This window comes from Triticum dicoccoides, chromosome 6A, assembly GCF_002162155.2.
Source record: "Triticum dicoccoides isolate Atlit2015 ecotype Zavitan chromosome 6A, WEW_v2.0, whole genome shotgun sequence".
NCBI lineage: Eukaryota > Viridiplantae > Streptophyta > Magnoliopsida > Poales > Poaceae > Triticum > Triticum dicoccoides.
Window position 1 is genome coordinate 570,934,094 of NC_041390.1, and position 18,811 is coordinate 570,952,904.

The 18,811-nt window shown below is 48.2% G+C and overlaps 1 protein-coding gene across 1 annotated transcript in view; it reads left to right on the plus strand.

Annotated features, from left to right (window-relative positions):
- Nucleotides 1-12,707: 12,707 nt before the first annotated feature.
- Nucleotides 12,708-18,811, plus strand: part of LOC119315995 (separase-like) — a 19,468-nt gene continuing 13,364 nt past the window's right edge. The window contains exon 1 of the mRNA XM_037590406.1: nucleotides 12,708-12,922. Within this exon, the coding sequence (XP_037446303.1) occupies nucleotides 12,708-12,922 (215 nt within the window). The remainder of the gene's footprint in view (nucleotides 12,923-18,811) is intronic.

Consider the following 18,811-nt stretch of genomic DNA (forward strand, 5'->3'; position numbering starts at 1 on the left):
ATCACGGCGGTGTCAATGGCGCCCTAGGGGAAGACAGGGGAGCTCGGGGCGACGCGGATCGAACGGCAATGTTACGATGGCCGAAGGTTGAGGAAGACGGCAGCAACATCGATACGGGGGTGCTGGACTTGATCTTGTTGGTGCAGACGAAGTAGCGGAGGAGTTCGGAGCTCCACGACAAGCTCCTAGCCTGCAGGGAGAGTAGTGGCTGTGTGGACGGGGTCGGTCATGGGGGCTGAGGGAGTCCTGGATTAGGGGGTCTCCGGACAGCCAGGCTATCTCCATTGGCCGGATTGTTAGACTATGAAGATACAATATTGAAGACTTCGTCTCGTGTCCGGATGGGACTCTACTTGGCGTGGAAGGCAAGCTAGGCAATACGGATATGGATATCTCCTCCTTTGTAACCGACCTTGTGTAACCCTAACCCTTTCCGGTGTCTATATAAACTGAAGGGTTTTAGTCCGTAGGACAACAACCACAACATACAATCATACCATAGGCTAGCTTCTAGGGTTTAGCCTCTTTGATCTCGTGGTAGATCTACTCTTGTACTACCCATATCATCAATATCAATCAAGCAGGACGTAGGGTTTTACCTCCATCAAGAGGGCCCGAACCTGGGTAAAACATTGTGTCCCTTGCCTCCTGTTACCATCCGGCCTAGACGCACAGTTCGGGACCCCCTACCCGAGATCCGTCGGTTTTGACACCGACATTGTGTCGTTGCCGTTAGGCTTGATGGCTCCTACTATCATCGATAGCGATGCGGTCCAGGGCGAGACTTTTCTCCCCGGACAGATCTTCGTATTCGGCGGTTTTGCACTGCGGGCTAATTCGCTTGGCCATCTGGAGCAGATTGAAAGCTACGCCCCTGGCCGTCAGGTCAGATTTGGAAGTTTGAACTACACGGCCGACATCCGTGGAGACTTGATGTTCGACGGATTCGAGCCACAGTCGGGCGCGCCGCACTGTCATGACGGGTATGACCTAGCTCTGCCGCCGAATAGTACCCCAGAGGCCGCGCTCGCATCAGCTCCGACCCTTAGCTCGGAGCCAACTGTGCCAATCGAGGATGGGTGGCTAGACACCGCCTCAGGGGCTGCAGTCTCAACGGCGATCGAGCCGAACACCAGCCTAATCCTCTGCGAAGCCCGTGACTCCAAGGTGTCGGACTCTTTTCTAGACTCCGAACCGTCCGCGCCCCTGCCAATCGAATCCGATTGGGCGCCGACCATGGAATTCACCGCCGCGGATATCTTTCAGCACTCGTCCTTCGGCAACATTCTGAATTCACTAAGGTCTCTCTCTTTGTCAGGATAGCCCTGGCCGGACTATGGCCAACAGGATTGGGATGCGGACGACGGAGAAATTAGACGCCCACCCACCACCCACTTCGTAGCCACTTTCGATGATTTAACCGACATGCTCGACTTCGACTCCGAAGACATCGACGGTATGGACGACGATGCGGGAGGCGAAGAGGAACCACCGCCCACTGGGCGCTGGACGTCCACCTCATCATATGACGTATACATGGTGGACACACCAAAAGAAGACGACGACGAGGAACGGAAGGACGCAACGAAGGCTTGTCCCCTTGAGAAGCAGTCAAAGCGGTGGCGTAAGCGCCGCCCCAAATCCCGCCTCGGCAAAAATAACGATCATACAGACCCAGCGTTGGAGCAGGGCGAACTACTGCCGGACCATGGCAATACGGAAAATCAAACCGAACAAACCAATTCTGTCAAAGATAAAAGTCTGGATGACATAACGCCGGACAGGCACCTGGAGCAGCAGAATGCCCGTCAAAGGCTTGTTGCCACCGCGAGGAGTCTGAAAAAGCAGAAGCAAAGGCTCAAGGCTGCGCAGGACACACTCCAAATCATATGGAGTAAAGTACTCAACACAACAGCGAAGTATGGTGGTAATCGCCCCACCAAGAGCTACCCGAAGCGGAAGTTGCTACCCGAATTCGATGAGGAGGCCCTAGATCCCCCACAATCAAAAATCAAAACGGCCACCTGGCCGGATAGACGACCTCACGGCCAACATGGAGCGGCAAACAACTCCACTCACAAGCCAATAAGCGATCCACACGAGGGCTCGCACCAAAAGGACGGCGTAACCAGATCCATCTATGGACCACGCAAGCGCGCCCCGGCATATGATGTAACACAACAAGCATCAGAACAACGCGGTACACCCAGCTACAGGGGTGCCGCACGCCCCCTATGTTTCACCGATGAGGTGTTGGACCATGAATTCCCAGAGGGATTCAAACCCGTAAACATAGAGTCATACGACGGAACAACAGACCCTGGGGTCTGGATTGAGGACTATATCCTTCATATCCATATGGCTCGAGGAGACGATCTCCACGCCATCAAGTACTTACCCCTCAAGCTCAAAGGGCCAGCTCGGCACTGGTTTAAAAGCCTCCTCGAAAACTCCATTGGAAGCTGGGAAGAGCTCGAAAATGCTTTTCAGGCAAATTTTCAAGGGACTTATGTCTGACCCCCGGATGCGGACGATTTGAGACATATAACTCAACAGCCCAGAGAGTCAGCCCGAAAGCTTTGGAACAGGTTCCTAACTAAGAAGAACCAAATAGTCGACTGCCCGGACGCCGAAGCCTTGGCAGCTTTTAAGCATAGCGTCCGCGATGAATGGCTTGCCAGACACCTCGGCCAAGAAAAGCCGAGAACAATGGTAGCATTAACAAGCCTCATGACCCGCTTTTGCGCGGGTGAGGACAGCTGGCTAGCCAGATGCAACACCAGCGACCCAAGCACATCCGAAGTTAGAGATGAAAACGGGAAATCACGACGCAGCAAAAATAATAAACGTCGGAATAAAGAAGACAGCCCGAAGAGCACGACGGTACACGCCGGATTCCGAAGCTCTCGGCCAGGTCAGCAAAAGCCGCCCTCTAAAGGTGCCAGAGATGAACTCTCCAGCCTAAACAAAATTTTGGACCAAGTATGTCAGATCCATAGCACCCCTGGTAAACCCGCTAATCATACCCACAGAGAATATTGGGTCTTCAAGTAGTCCGGCAAGCTCAACACCGTACACAAGGGGGAGGATACACCAAGCGAAGATGAGGATGAGCCTCTCAAGCAAGACGCTGGGTAACAAAAGAAGTTCCCATCAGAAGTCAAAACAGTCAACGTATTACACGTGATCAAGGGAAGCAAAGCGGCCCTCCCAGATAAATATGCCCAAGGGCCTATCACCGCAAAACCCTGCCACTGGTCGTCTCAACCGGTCACTTTCGACCATCGTGATTACTCAGAAAGTATCCGGCGGGCAGGATGGGCTCCCCTGGTATTAGACCCAATAATTGACGGATACCACTTTTGCATGAGTCCTGATGGACAGTGGCAGCAGTTTAAACCTGATATACCAGGATACAATCCGCGAAATGGGGATAGACCCAACGAAAATTTGCCATAGCAACACTACCTTTAAAGGAGTAATGTCAGGCCCAGGGGCTCACTACACGGGCTCCCTGCTACTAAAGGTTATATTCAGCTTCCCCGATAACTCCTGTAGCGAACATTTAACCTTCCACATTGCTCCGTTCCAATGCGGTTTATCAAGCACTACTTGGACGCGAAGCTTTTGCTCGCTTTAATGCAATACCACATTACGCTTCCCTGACGCTCAAGATGCCCGGTCCACGCGGCATCATTACAGTGAACGGAAGTATTAAGCGATCCTTGCGTGCCGAAGAGAATGTGACTGCCTTGGCAGCCGCACACTAAAAACGACCTCGCCAACTAAAGTATTTGATAGGTTGTCAAGACCACGGACGCGGTTAGACGAGTCCGGCGCTGTTATATGTAATTTATACCGGATTGATGGACACACCCCTATTACAAATACAAGGGGCTCAACGCGCGCAGACAAGTGGCAATTTCTACTCATTTCTAGTTATACATGGTCTCTTTAAAAAAACCACCTTTTTGCACGACAACTTTTTCACCTAAGTTCCTCTCTTTTACAGATGACCATCGTGCTACACCCGTCCAGGGTACGGCACAACGGAGACACAGGCGCAGACGTGCAACAGGGACCCGCTCCAAGGATTCTTTTTAGATTAAGACCCCGCGTAAACCTTTTTTTACTGTCTCTTGTTGATACACATCCACCGAATTCTCAGCACAATTGAGAAGGATGCTGACGTCTTGGCATGTGGCCACGTTAGAATAATGCACGTACTTGGACACAAGGGGCTTCTTACAAAGGGCACTATTTAGGCCCGGTTTATACCATAAAGACCGAATACCTTAGGGAGTGTTCGGCGTCGCGAGTTTGGCCTTATATGCATCAGCTCCGAATCATTGTCTTTGGTCAAATGTCGGGTTTGCCCGGCTCCTGTGTTTTGGTGCCTTACATTCCGCTTTATCGGCTAAGGCAGCACCAGGAGAACTACTGCGATTGTGCCCTGGTTCATCCGGACGAGCACCTCAGTAGAGAAAGCCGAAAATTGACTGTCATGATATAGCATGAGACTGGTCAACCACTCGATGACCTATCGGAATGTTAGAATTCCTCCGCCTTAACGAAGGGCCGTTTTCCGGCCAGGCATGTACGCACCCCAAGATCAGGAGAGTGCGGAGCCACCAGGGGCTATCTAGTAGCCCCACTGTCAAACTCCATTGGCTAAGTGAAAGTGTTAAAGCATTATAGTCCGGTTGCCTCGTTCGCTACGCTATCACCTCCTTAATAGGACCAAGACGTTGGGTTAAGTGTGAACACGCGTTTTTCGCGAGCACCTCCGCATTATATGCATGGGGGTTGAAGCCGACGACTGCAATCTTTCAGGTTATACACATGTATACATAAACGGCCGCACAGGAGGCATCATACTACTTTCAGGCAAAAGTATAAACATAGCCTTATAAAATTTCATAAAAGCATTGTGTTTACAATGAGAATACATATCACTCAAACATAATATTCTTCGAGCACTGGGCCTCTATCAAACGAGCACCCTCGAGAACTTCCTCGAAATAGTGCTCGGCAGCCACTCGGCCTATGGCCGAACCCTGCGCCGCAACAGTGGTAGCGTCCATCTCCGCCCTGTATGCTTTAATACGGGCAAGGGCCATCCGTGAGCCTTCTATGCACGCCGACCTCTTCATCGCATTAATGTGCGGCACCGCACCAAGGAACCACTGCACTAAACTGAAATAGTTGTTCGGCTTTGGCTTTTCCGGCCATAGCTGATCCACGACAGACCTCATGGCGAGTCCAGACAACCTATTTAGTTCGGCCCATTCGGCTAGCTGATCAGTCAATGGAAGCGGACGCTCTGGAACGTTGAATTGCGACCAGAACAGCTTGTCCACTTCACGATCTGTTTGACCTTGGAAGTATTTGGCCGCATCGGCAGCGCTCGCCGCCAAGTCCATATACGCATCTGCTAAACTCCACAGCCGATCCAGAGGGGCATACCGTGGATCTCCGAACTTCCTCCGTAGCATGAAGGGCTTCCCAGCCACAATATCCCCGGCTTCCCGCAGCTCCTCCTTCTTCGCTCTCATAGCAGAGCGGGTGTCTTTGTCCGCCATCATGGCCTTCTCAAGGTCCGTTGCCTTCACTCGGTTTCTTTTTCAAGGAGCCGGCAATGGTCGGCAGTGTCTTTTAATTCTACGGCCATCTTGGCCATCTTCTCTTAGCTCTCGCAATGTGCGGCCTTCTCGGCTTTCAACTCTTCGGCCGCCTTCAAAGCAGCTGCATTACTAATCCTCGCTTGTTTCTTGGCTCGGGCAAGTTCTGCCCGCAAAGTTTCCACGGTGGCAGCTCCATCTGCAGTCACAACATATTAAAGATATTGGCATCATGTTGCTCTTACTATGTGGCGTTCACCAGATAATAACACTTATTCTGTGCCTCGTCAAGCCTCTTGTTAACAAGCTCGATGTCGGCGTCTGCCGCATCCAGTTGCCGTTTTAATTAGGCAAACTCACTAGTCCGGCTAGCCACTGGAGCTTCCACCACCTGCACATAAGGGCAGTCTGGTTATTGCCTGGGACTATGATCCTCTGTTCGCCGCCATTCTCGACGACAACCAGAGTCTCAGGGGCTACTATCTACACAGGGCACACCTAACATGTGCGGTACTATCACATATTATCTCACATACCTCAAAGCCTGTCAGTAGACTCATAAAGGCTTCATGTAATCCGCTTTCGGCGGACGAAATTCTCTCCATCACCATACCCATCAGTGTACGATGTTCTTCTGAGATGGCCGCTCGCCCCACCAACTCCCTCAGAACGTCCGACCGCATACCAGACGGTGTCGGACTCTTTTGTTTGCTCTCTTCGGGAGCCGAACGCTGGGGACTTCGGGGGTCTATGGGATTATCTTCTGGCCTCACTGGATCCGGAGAGGCCCTTCGTGACAACACTTTGGGGTCGCCCGCTTCTTGAGCGAAGGAGTCCGGGGGAGGCGTTTCGCTCTCCATCATCTCTAGAAGAAGATCCCCCGAAGACGAGCTCAACTGAGAGGGGCTAAGGCCCGAACTGCAAGATATATGCGGTGGTTATTTTCTCAGAAAAAAGATAGTATACCTTCACTATTAAAGTATTTTGGATCACTTACGACTCGTTGGAGGGCTGATCCCCCCGACTTTGTGCGGTAAGAGCACCCCCCGAGGCAGGACCCTCTATTGGAGACTTCTTCTCCCGTTTGGAGGCCTCGGCTTCCGAATCCTCGGAAGCAGTCCTCTTCCTCCCCCGGTTATCCTCCTTTATGGAGGCGCTCATTCCCTCGGTTGGAACTGGCAGCGATGGGGCCCCGCTTCCGCCCATATTATTCCCCCCTGTATCTTCCCTCGAGGGCTCCGGGCAAGGTGTGAACTCAAGCATCTTCTCCAAAACCGGATTTTCCAAACCCTCAGGGAGGGGGGTCAGACACCGAATCATCTTCGCCTTCGTTAGCCAATCCTAGTCAAAGAGCGATCTCTCAGAAATAACTTCATGAATAAAAGACGGTGTGTTCGGCTAGAGGATTTCTTACTTGTTTGGTGGCGCGGTTACTGCTCAGGCCCACGTCCTCGGTAGTATCCGGACACTCTATTTGAGGTCCGAAGAATGACTTGTACATCTGCTCGTGCGTCAGGCCGAGGAAACTTTGAATGGCACGCGACCCTTCTGGGTTGAACTCCCATAAGCGAAGGGGCCGGCGTTTGCAAGGCTGGACTCGACGAACCAGCATAACTTGCATTACCACAACCAAATTAAAATCTCCCTCGAAGAGATCTTGAATGCACCTTTGCAGTATGGGCACGTCCTTGGCTGGGCCCAGCTCAGACCTCTGCTAATCCATGACATCAGTTGTAGTGGGGGGCCCGAGCGGAAAGCGAGGGCAGCCGCCCACTTGGCACTTCTGGTAGCCGTGACATAAAACCACTCACGTTGCCATAATTCGGACACCTCTGGGAAGGAACCTTTCGGCCACGGGGCTCCTGCCATCTTGCCTATTGACGCACCTCCGCACGCTGCATGTTGCCCCTCGATCATCTTCGGCTTCACTTCAAAGGTCTTGAGCCACATGCCGAAGTGAGGGGTAATGCGGAGGAAGGCCTCACACACGACAATAAATGTCGAGATGTGGAGAAAGGAGTCCAGAGCTAGATCGTGGAAATCTAGCCCGTAGTAGAACATCAAACCCCTGACGAAGGGATCCAGAGTGAGGCCTAGGCCTCGGAGGAAGTGGGAGACAAACACGACTTTCTCGTTGGGTTCGGGAGTAGGGACAACCTGCCCTCGAGCAGGCAGCCGATGCGAAACCTCGGCGGTCAGGTATCTGGCCTCCCTCAACTTCTTGATATCCTCTTCCGTGACGGAGCAGGGCATCCACCGGCCTTGAAGGCTGGATCCGGACATGATTGAAGATCCGGAGCACCTGGCCTGGGCTTTGGGTGTTAGAACTCGAGGCGGAGGAAGGGTCCGATTGAGCACGAGAGGGAAAAAGCGAAAACCTTGTCCCTTTATAAAGAGGGTGAATATCAAGCATCCTCTCCGTAGCTGTTTGGGACTTGCCTATAATCTAGGAGTCCTAGACACGGTTGGGTTACCCACCACCGTATTGATGAGAATCCCGTAATAAGGGGGCACGATCTCTGCTTTGACAAGACGTGTCGAAAAACTGCCTCGCGTTATGTGAGGGGCTAGTTAAAGGAAACGGTTCGAATAATCACCGGGCCATGACATAACGTCATACTGTCAAGACAAGTCAGCAAATTAGAATTGCGAAAATATTATTCTCTCTACGGTGGTATGTGGAACTTATTTTGCAGGGTCGAACACTATCCTCATTTTCAAGTTCTTCTGTGATGTATTCGGAGTAGGAACCCGCCTTGCAATGCCGAAGACAATACTGCGCGCCGGACTCATCGTCATTGAAGCCTGGTTCAGGGGCTACTGAGAGAGTCCTGGATTAGGGGGTCTCCGGACAGCCGGACTATCTCCATTGGCCGGACTATCTCCATTGGCCGGACTATTAGACTATGAAGATACAAGATTGAAGACTTCGTCTCGTGTCCGGATGGGACTCTACTTGGCATGGAAGGCAAGCTAGGCAATACGGATATGGATATCTCCTCCTTTGTAACCGACCTTGTGTAACCCTAACCCTCTCCGGTGTCTATATAAACCGAAGGGTTTTAGTCCGCAGGACAACAACCACAACATACAATCGTACCATAGGCTAGCTTCTAGGGTTTAGCCTCTCTGGTCTCGTGGTAGATCTACTCTTGTACTGCCCATATCATCAATATCAATCAAGCAGGACGTAGGGTTTTACCTCCATCAAGAGGGCCCGAACCTGGGTAAAACATTGTGTCCCCTGCCTCCTGTTACCATCCGGCCTAGACGCATAGTTCGGGGCCCCTACCCGAGATCCACCAGTTTTGACACCGACAGGGGCCGTGGCGTCTGACTCCGTCCAGATCGACGGGATCGAGCGAGCGAGGAGGAGAAGTGGATCTGGGAGGGGCGTCGAGGAGTGAGGCCATGGGGGGCAGGGAAGGCAGGGCGTTACCCTTATCCATTCCCCTTCGATGCCGGCGAGGTGGTCGGGCGGGAGCTCGGCTCTGTAGCGACGCGGCTCAAGGAAATATAAGTTGTGGTGGCAAATATAATACACATAATCCATATTGTTATGCACTAGCGCGTGTGCGTGTGAAATAGATGGATTATGATCCCGTACCCAATAAGATGGATGTGTGTGTGTGTTAGAGAGAGAGAGAGGGAGAGGGGGAGAGAGAGAGAGGAAGAGGGTGGGAGAGAGTGCGTGTGAGAGAATTTGATGGTAAAAAATGTCGCCAATGTCACTTGATATGTATGAGAATATAAAATGTAATATTAACATAACTGATATTTTTGAGAATTTTATCATTCATATCACGAATCAGTACAAAGTAGTTGACCCTTACAAGCACACTAAAACCCAAACACAAAGGACCATGAACACCTAGAGTACCCTAAGACAACCATAACGCAAGAAGATCTCTGGAGCCCTGTGTCATCATCCCTGAATCTTGAGAGAAGACCCCTACAGCAGAAGGATCCGCAACCAGTCGCAAGCAGGTCATCATCTTCGACCTCGGGACAATTGCCGCCATGCTGCTTCCTTCTTTTTTGACACCAGCGCTGAGAGGGCATGGACATCAATCCAACACACCTGCAACAGTCGTCGCCATCTTTGGCTTTGAGTACCGCAAAAAGTGTCCCTTCCGAAAGGAAGAGAACTCGAGTCATCCGACCGGTCCAGCACCGCGGCCGGGCCATCCGCCCGGGCAAAGCAGGATCTCCCACCAGCATCAGCGCAGAGGAAGGAGAAGAACAGTAGCAGCAAATCATACCAACAAGGAAGAAGAAGGGTCTTCGTCTCCCTGCATCCATCGCCCATCTGAGGACCCAAACGGCCAGTGCCGATGGACCTTCAGCCACCATAGCCCGTGACCTCGACAAGATCCGAGGATCCCCAACCCTGCTGGCTCCTAGACGAAGGCAAAAGCCTCGCCTGACCGCGAACGGAGCCCGGAGAAACTTATTCCGACGCGACACCACCGCAACGACCTCGGTAGCGTCTCCCTCAACCCTAACCCTACCACACACCCACCTAGCGAACAGACCCGAGGTTTCCCCTCCCTCCCACCGCCGGAGCGGCCGACGGAGAGAGAGGGAACCGGCGGCGTCACCGGCAGCGCGCAGGGAACCCTCGTCGCCTCGCTAGATCGCCTCGTGCGATCCTACTTTTGCGGGGGCCGTTGTTGGTTCCGCTGCGGGCTGCTACGCCATAACTGATATTGAACTCTTAAAGTCAATGTGGTCACGTGACAATGCACGGGCGTTCTTCTAGTAGCATAAGTATTACGGTGGGTGAACAAATTACTGTCGAGCAACTGGTAGAAAAGTGAATAATTATGAGAATATCTAGGCATTATCATGTATATAGGCATCACATCCGTGACAAGTAGACCGAAACGATTCTGCATCTACTACTATTACTGCACACATCACCCGTTATCCAGCATGCATCTAGAGTATTAAGTTCATAAGAACAGAGTAACGCATTAGGCAAGATGACATGATGTAGAGGGATAAACTCAAGCAAAATGATATAAACCCCATCTTTTTATCCTCGATGGCAACAATACAATACGTGCCTTGCTGCCCCTGCTTGAAGGAAATATGCCCTAGAGGCAAATTATGTACCAAGCATCTTTTAGATTTTCTCCCTCCCTTTGTTTAAAATTAAGAACTTCATTCTCGGGAGATAAAGGACTAGCCATAACGACGAAGCAAGCGGAAAAAGAGGCGAACGGAAAAAGAGGGCGAATAAAACGACAAGGGTGAAGTGGGGGAGAGGAAAACGAGAGACAAATGGCAAATAATGTAATGCGAAGGATAAGAGTTGTGATGGGTACTTGGTATGTCTTGACTTGGCGTAGATCTCCCCGGCAACGGCGCCAGAAATCCTTCTTGCTACCTCTTGAGCACTGCGTTGGTTTTCCCTTGAAGAGGAAAGAGTGATGCAGTAAAGCAGCGTAAGTTTTTCCCTTAGTTTTTGAGAACCAAGGTATCAATCTAGTAGAAGACCACGCGCGAGTCACCTCGTACCTACACGAACAAATAAGAACCTCGCAACCAACGCAATAAAGGGGTTGTTAATCCCTTGCAAGAGTGAGATCTAATAGAGATGATAATAATAAGATAAATATTTTTGGTATTTTTATGATATAGATTGAAAGTAAAAGATAGCAAAATAAAGTAGATTGGAAACTTGTATGATGGAAAATAAACCCGGGGGCCATAGGTTTCACTAGTGGCTTATCTCGAGATAGCATAAGTATTACGATGGGTGAACAAATTACTGTCGAGCAACTGATAGAAAAGCGAATAATTATGAGAATATCTAGGCATGATCATGTATATAGGCATCACGTCCGTGACAAGTAGACCAAAACGATTCTGCATCTACTACTATTACTCCACACATCGACCGCTATCCAGTATGCATCTAGAGTATTAAGTTCATAAGAACAGAGTAACGCCTTAAGCAAGATGACATGATGTAGAGGGATAAACTCATGCAATATGATGTAAAACCCATCTTTTTATCCTCGATGGCAACAATACAATATGTGTCGTTTCCCTTTCTGTCATTGGGATCGAGCACCGCAAGATTGAACCAAAGCTAAGCACTTCTCTCATTGCAAGAAAGATCAATCTAGTAGGCCAAACCAAACTGATAATTCGAAGAGACTTGCAAAGATAAACCAACCATACATAAAAGAATTCAGAGAAGATTCAAATATTGTTCATAGATAAACTTGATCATAAACCCACAATTCATCGGATCTTGACAAACACACCGCAGAAAGAAGAGTTACATCGAATAGATCTCCAAGAGGATCGAGGAGAACTTTGTATTGAGATCCAAAGGGAGAGAAGAAGCCATCTAGCTACTAGCTATGGACCCGAAGGTCTGAAGTAAACTACTCACATATCATCGGAGGGGCCATGGAGTTGATGTAGTGGCCCTCCGTGATCAATTCCCTCTCCGGTGGAGCTCCGGAAAAGGCCTCAAGATGAGATCTCTTGGGTACAGAAGGTCGCGGCAGTGGAATTAGGTTTTCGTGGTGCCCCTGGATGTTTGCGGGGTACATGGATATATATAGGAGGAAGAAGTAGGTCGGTGGAGCAACGAGGGGCCCATGAGGGTGGAGGGCGCGCCTGGGGGGGGGGGGTAGGCGCGTCCCCTGCCTCGTGGCCTCCTCGTTGGTTGGTTGACGTCCACTCCAAGTCCTCTGGATCACGTTTGTTCCAAAAATCATGTTCCTAAAGGTTTCATTCCGTTTGGAATCCGTTTGATATTCCTTTTCTACGAAACACTGAAATAGGCAAAAAAACAGCAATTTGGGCTGGGCCTCCGGTTAATAGGTTAGTCCCAAAAATAATATAAAAGTGTAAAAATAAGCCCATTAACATCCAAAATAGATAATATAATAGCATGGAACAATCAAAAATTATAGATACGTTGGAGACGTATCACCGTCTCCCGCGCGTCGGCGCCTTGCACGGCGGACATGTCATACCCATGGTGCGTCCCCATGCTCCGCGCCCCAACGGACCGCATGGCCTCCGGCGAGAGGCAACTACGGCTGGCCTAGCGCCGGATCCATGCGCCATTTGGGAAGACGCAATGGATTCCCGACGGAAGGAGTCAGAGCGCTGCCTCGCACATGCCTCCTCTCGGGAGCGGCAGCGCGCAAGCCGGACGACTATCTCCTCCTCGGGGCCATGTGGGATGAGCTCGGGGTCGACGGATCTAGAGGTGAAAGACTCAGATCTGCTGTTCGCCATGCCGGAGACAGCTGCAAGGAGCCGGAGACGAGGTTGGGTGGCGGAGGGAAGCGAAGGGAAGGGGAGTAAAATGGCTAGGGTTTAGTCCGACGAGCGGATGGAAAGGAATTTATGCGAGGTCGGGTGGGCCAGCGTGGGCCGGGTCCGACATAGCGGGCGTGCCCGGGCGAGCGGCGCCCCCATTTCCACATCATATTTAGGTTGTATATGAGGGGTGTCGGTCAGAGTGTTTGAGGGTCGGTTGAGGGGACGTCTGGGTCAAAAATATATGATCAAATAATGACCGAGCGGCCTATCCAGACGTTTGAGGTGGGTTTGAGAGGCCCGTTGTAGACGCTCTTAGGATTTGGCTCGTGGAATGAATGCTCAATGACAACCATCCGCAAAAGAAAGGGAATCAACCATAGGACAAGTTGCACGCTATGTCACAGCCGGAAACGACAACACATCTCATCCCTGCTTGTGGGGTGTTGCTATTTTCGAGGGGTGTGGACGTTATTAGACGATTGCTCCAGAGGCAATATGCAGCCAAAGTTGGGAGTGTTCGGACCTTCTCCCACTCCATGCTTCATCTATACTACTTATAAAAGAGCAAACATGATCTTCTTTAAGTGCACCCCACAAAACGTACACGGATACATTACCACCGCATGATTAGTCCCACTAAAGTCAATCTAACGGCTAGCCTTAACCTAATCTGTTCTCTGTGTGCACTTAGCAATTTACATTGACTGACCGTACTCCACCGTGGAGGAAAATATGAAGTCCACGCCTGGTCAATTAGGAAACTATAATCACGGACACATCCTATTATCTATACTACTTATAAAAGAGCAAACATGATCTTCTTTAAATACACCCCACAAAACGTATACGGATACATTACCACCGCATGATTAGTCCCACTAAAGTCAATCTAACGGCTAGCCTTAACCTAATCTGTTCTCTGTGTGCACTTAGCAATTTACATTGACTGACCGTACTCCACCGTGGAGGAAAATATGAAGTCCACGCCTGGTCAATTAGGAAACTATAATCATGGACACATCCTATTAAGAAACTAATCACAAACACATCTAATTATTAGGAAACTAATCACAAACACATCCTATTATTAGGAAACTAATCACGGGTGCATCCTATTATTAGGAAAATAATCACGAACACATCTAATTATTAGGAAAATAATCACGGACGCATCCTATTAGATAACTAATCACGAACACATCTAATTATTAGGAAACTAATCGCGAGCGCATCCTATCGTCTCCTATCAGGGAATCGCGATCGCGAGTCGCCTGTCGTCACCAGCCCACCACCCACGCGAGCCACAATGGGAGACATGCGAAGAGGAGCTGCGGCTTCCTTCGAACACGCACACGTGCCGTCGCCGCCTTCGTCTTCTGCCTGGAGGGCAGGTCACTCTTCTACTGACTGCAACGACTTCGCATCATATAGAGAGACCAACCATGTTTCTCCGAATATCTTGAATCATGATCCTTATGACTTCATCTCTACTACTTATAAGAAGTACATTTTTTCATTTGACTATTTTCCTGACTTGGGAGGTAAGGTATGTTTTATCCACTAGAGTTGCTAAAATTGGAAGCATATCTGCAGTTTTTTCTTTCTAAACCGGCATTTGTTGGCCCCTTTTTGCCACTGTTATTCTTACAAGTGGTAGCCTACGTATCATTATTACTACAAACTGAGAGGATATTTGTTATATTGTCAAAATTTTAGAATGTTGAGCCCTTAAAGAAATGTGTAGTACTCAAGTAACTGTTCCAAGTTGTCATATTAATGCTTTTGTCCTGTGATTAACAAGTATAATTACGCAATTTATCAATGTAATTTTTATTTGGCTTACATGTTCTATTTTCATAATAAAGTAAGTCATTTTTTTTGCTTCCAGACATTACAACACTTGTGGTGTAATAGTAGAATTAGATGGTCCAACTAGCATTTTTTTGTCTTGTTTCACAGCTGATTCTATGCAGTCAAGACATCTGTACACTTCTCTATGTGACAATGGCTTACTCTTTTCAACAAACCATAGAGGTCTCTTCCCGCTATTGTGTGGTTGACACTCAATTGTAATAATAATTCTTGACTGGAGTTTGTTGGCACTGAAACGGTTCCTTAGCTTGTCCTAAGGCCTTGTACAATGGGAGGTGTTTAGAGGGGTGCTTAAAAAATAAACCGAGTTTTTCTTAAGCACCAGTGCCTATTTCTACAGGAGAGACGCTTAGTTAAGCGTCTATCCTGTACAAATAAGCACCGGTGCTTAAGAAAAGTCTGATTTATTTCTTTAAGCACCTCTCCTAAGCACCTTCCATTGTACAAGGCCTAAGTGACATTTTCATGTGTGATTATACTTGCATAAATGTGTGCATATGGAGAATCATGATGAATCTTCTAAATAATTTTGAGTTTTATACATTGGGAAAAGTGGGTGGTCTTTTAATACAGGAGACATGTTGATTAAGGAGAAACGATATTTCAAATTATTTGTATGAGTTGGTAATAAGAGATTGTGTACTTTATAGGGAAATTTCAAATTTATGAATAAATTGTCTTGTATTAAATATAGTATAATGTGTTAATCCCAATAGACGCGTATTGCACGTGCACACTTATTAGTCCAAATAGACGTGCATTGCACGTGCATATTTACTAGTAAATTTCTGGAGCAGATCACAGCCGAACGGAATAACGTCGAAAAGCTGGTTTCACGAAGCTGAGATCGATCCTAGCGCAAAAATGTGGAGCGAGGAAGGCCCAGCTCCACCGATTGGAAAAGCTAGAGTTCGCTCTATTTACAACATCCTGCCACCGCTAAAGATACCGGTTCGCTGAGTATGCTCGAAAAATAGAACCTATCGCTCCTGTAGCGATCCCCCTCGCCTCGCTGTGCACTTGTCCGCCTTAATTGGGCTGCCTCCAGCCGACCCAGTCTGCTATGCACAAGGCCTCAGCCCTCCTAACCGGGCTGCAACGTTTGAGAAGCTGCCGATGCAGCAGAACACATCTCTGATCGCTACCTGGAGTTAGAAGTTAGGAAGAAAAGTTGGATATGGAAAGTTTTGTGAAGCTAGAGAACATCCGAACAGGCCCGTTAGTCTAATTCCAATAGCCTATGAAGTAGTTGTGTTTCTCCAACACATCAAACTCCATTGAGAAACTGATCAACACCCTCTACTATTGTTGCTAGTGTATGTGGAAAGAAATGTAAAGGAGAGTGCGCGAGAACTACACATGTGTGTACACCGAGCATGGAATAAACAGAACCCAGTCTTACCGGAGTAGTCACTCGCATAACATCTGTTCCTTGAAACAACATAATACGGATCAAATCATATCACCCTGATGATAGTCGCCTTCTTACCGAAAGAGAACGACGTATACAAAAACCTTGACCGCCCTCACACCAGATACCAGTCACATCTGCAATACCATATTCGTAGTTCAAGTTTCTCTAGATACACACTGTACACTGTGATGGTCCATTCATTTCACAAACCATTAGAGGCCTAAACTTTGGTAAGATGACAATGTCTCCAATGCCTGTGATGATATCCACATGGGCACACAATGAATAAAAACAATCATCATAATAAAAAAAGACCTAGAATAATTCCCATTCAAAACACTATCAACAACACTAAAAGAAACAAGTATGTGTGTCAAAAAATGAACAATTATAAAATGATATTCTTACAATATGTCTCGAACAACACCGATCTAGCACCACACTGAACACGTCTACATAAGAATCAAAAGAGGAACAAGGGCCACCCGGCATACGGCAAAAAGGACAAGCCATACTTGCAAAGAACACAATGATTATTACGTACTGATTGCACAAACCGAGTTGAAAATTGACATTTGATAGTGTTGGAAGCCCACACCCATAATCATCCCATAAATCTCTATTGCCTGGAAATATAATGAGAAAACAAGGAAAACAAACCGGAAACAGACAGGCGGTAGGCAACTACGACGGCCCGAACGACGAAGCGCCGTGGACAGCAAAGAAGGGCCGCACTAAGGAGACGATAACACTGGCGGCTGCGCCGTGCAGAAAGGACGACAACGGAAGCCAAAGAAGAAACAGAGCAAAAAAGCCCAGGCGGCGGTGACGAGTCAGCGACACGAGAGAGAAACAGATCAAAACTATATTACAAAACACTAAAAGTATGGTGAAGTGTCATGTAGTCGGAATAGCGCATGAACTATGGTTTAAACTTCTGTCACTCTAGCAACCCATCATCTAATTACTACTCCGCAATGCCTTCCCTTAGGCCCAAGTATGGCGAAGTGTCATGTAGTCGACGTTCACAGGACACCACTAAAGAAAGCAACAACATACATATCATCAAAATACCGAACGAATACCAAATTCACACGATTACTTATAACCAGACTTCTCCCATGTCCTCAAGAACAAAAGTAACCACTCACAAATCATATTCATGTTCAAGATCAGAGGGGTACTGAATATCATTAAGGATCTGAACATATAATCTTCCACCAAATAAACTAACTAGCATCAACTATAAGATGTAATCAACACTACTAGCAACCCACATGTACCAATATGAGATTTTGAGATAAAGATTGAATACAAGAGATGAACTAGGGTTTGAGATGAGATGTTGCTGGTGAAGATGTCGATGGAGATTGGTTCTTCCATGATGAGAGGATTATTGGTGATAACAATGGCTTCGATTTCCCCCTCATGTAGAGAAGTTTTCCCGGTGGAATTGCTCCATCAGAGAGCAAAAATGCTCCTACCCAGGTTTCGCCTCGAGACGCGGTGCTTCGCCCCGAAACCTTCCTTGGGAGAATGCGACCGCTGGCGCTGGTAAAGAAAAATTATATGTCAAGGAAAAGAACAACAAGTGCCACTGAGTTGGAGCTCGACGCCATTGTTTTGCTTGGTTGGAGGAACATCAAACTGGAGAAATTTCTGTTCTAGATGGAGGTGGAGGGGCGATAAGAACATGGTGGGGGACAATGCTTGGCTGAGTAAAAGAATCAGTCTGGTGAGTGGCACAGCTTCCCTAGGGCCAAAGGTGGCAATCACCCCCCTACTCTAACAAAAATCCATTATGTGTACACCCTTAATGTTGGGCTTAAATATCAAATAGTAGTCAAAATTTAAGCTTAATTTGCATTCTTTGCCCCCTCAATGCCGCTTAATCCCTTCAACAGCCTCTGTCAAGCTCCGCCACTTAATGTGGTAATTTGGTGCGTTGGATGCGAGAGCTCAATACAACCGGAATGTCACGCCAAGCTTTGCCAAGGTCCGATCTTAACACGAGCCACTTTTTATCGTTGTTTGATTGCTTTTTTGTAATATAGTTTTCAATATTTGTTTACATAATGAAGATGAATAGCTAAATTGGATATACAAAGCTCGTTATTGCTAGAATAATGGCCTGAACCTTTTTTTTTTGCAAAAATGATAGGTACCTGAGTCAGGTACAAGCACATGGCAAATCAAACGTTTTTTATGGCAATTCTAGTGACGCGAGGATGATAAGTTAGTTGACAAACACGATAAACTCTGTCAAAAAATAAACTCAAGCACGAAGTTGCCATCGCCTCGTCACTAAACTTGCCATCGAAAATGTTCCATTCGCCATGTGCTCATACCTGATGTTTGGGCGTTATCAGATTCCTTTTTTTTGAAAAAAAATCTGAACTAGCTTTTTTTTCAGGAATTAAATCTGAACCAGTCGCTAACAATCCAACATCTGAGGCCCAAATGGAACAAAAGCCTGCTTATTGTCCCAGAATTCCAGTTCGGCCCATACACACCCAATCTTCCGCCACACGCTTCGCACGGGCCAGATCTGGAATGCGCAGGCGACGAGACGAGTAGCGGCGCCTCTGCCAAAACCCTCCCCTTTTCC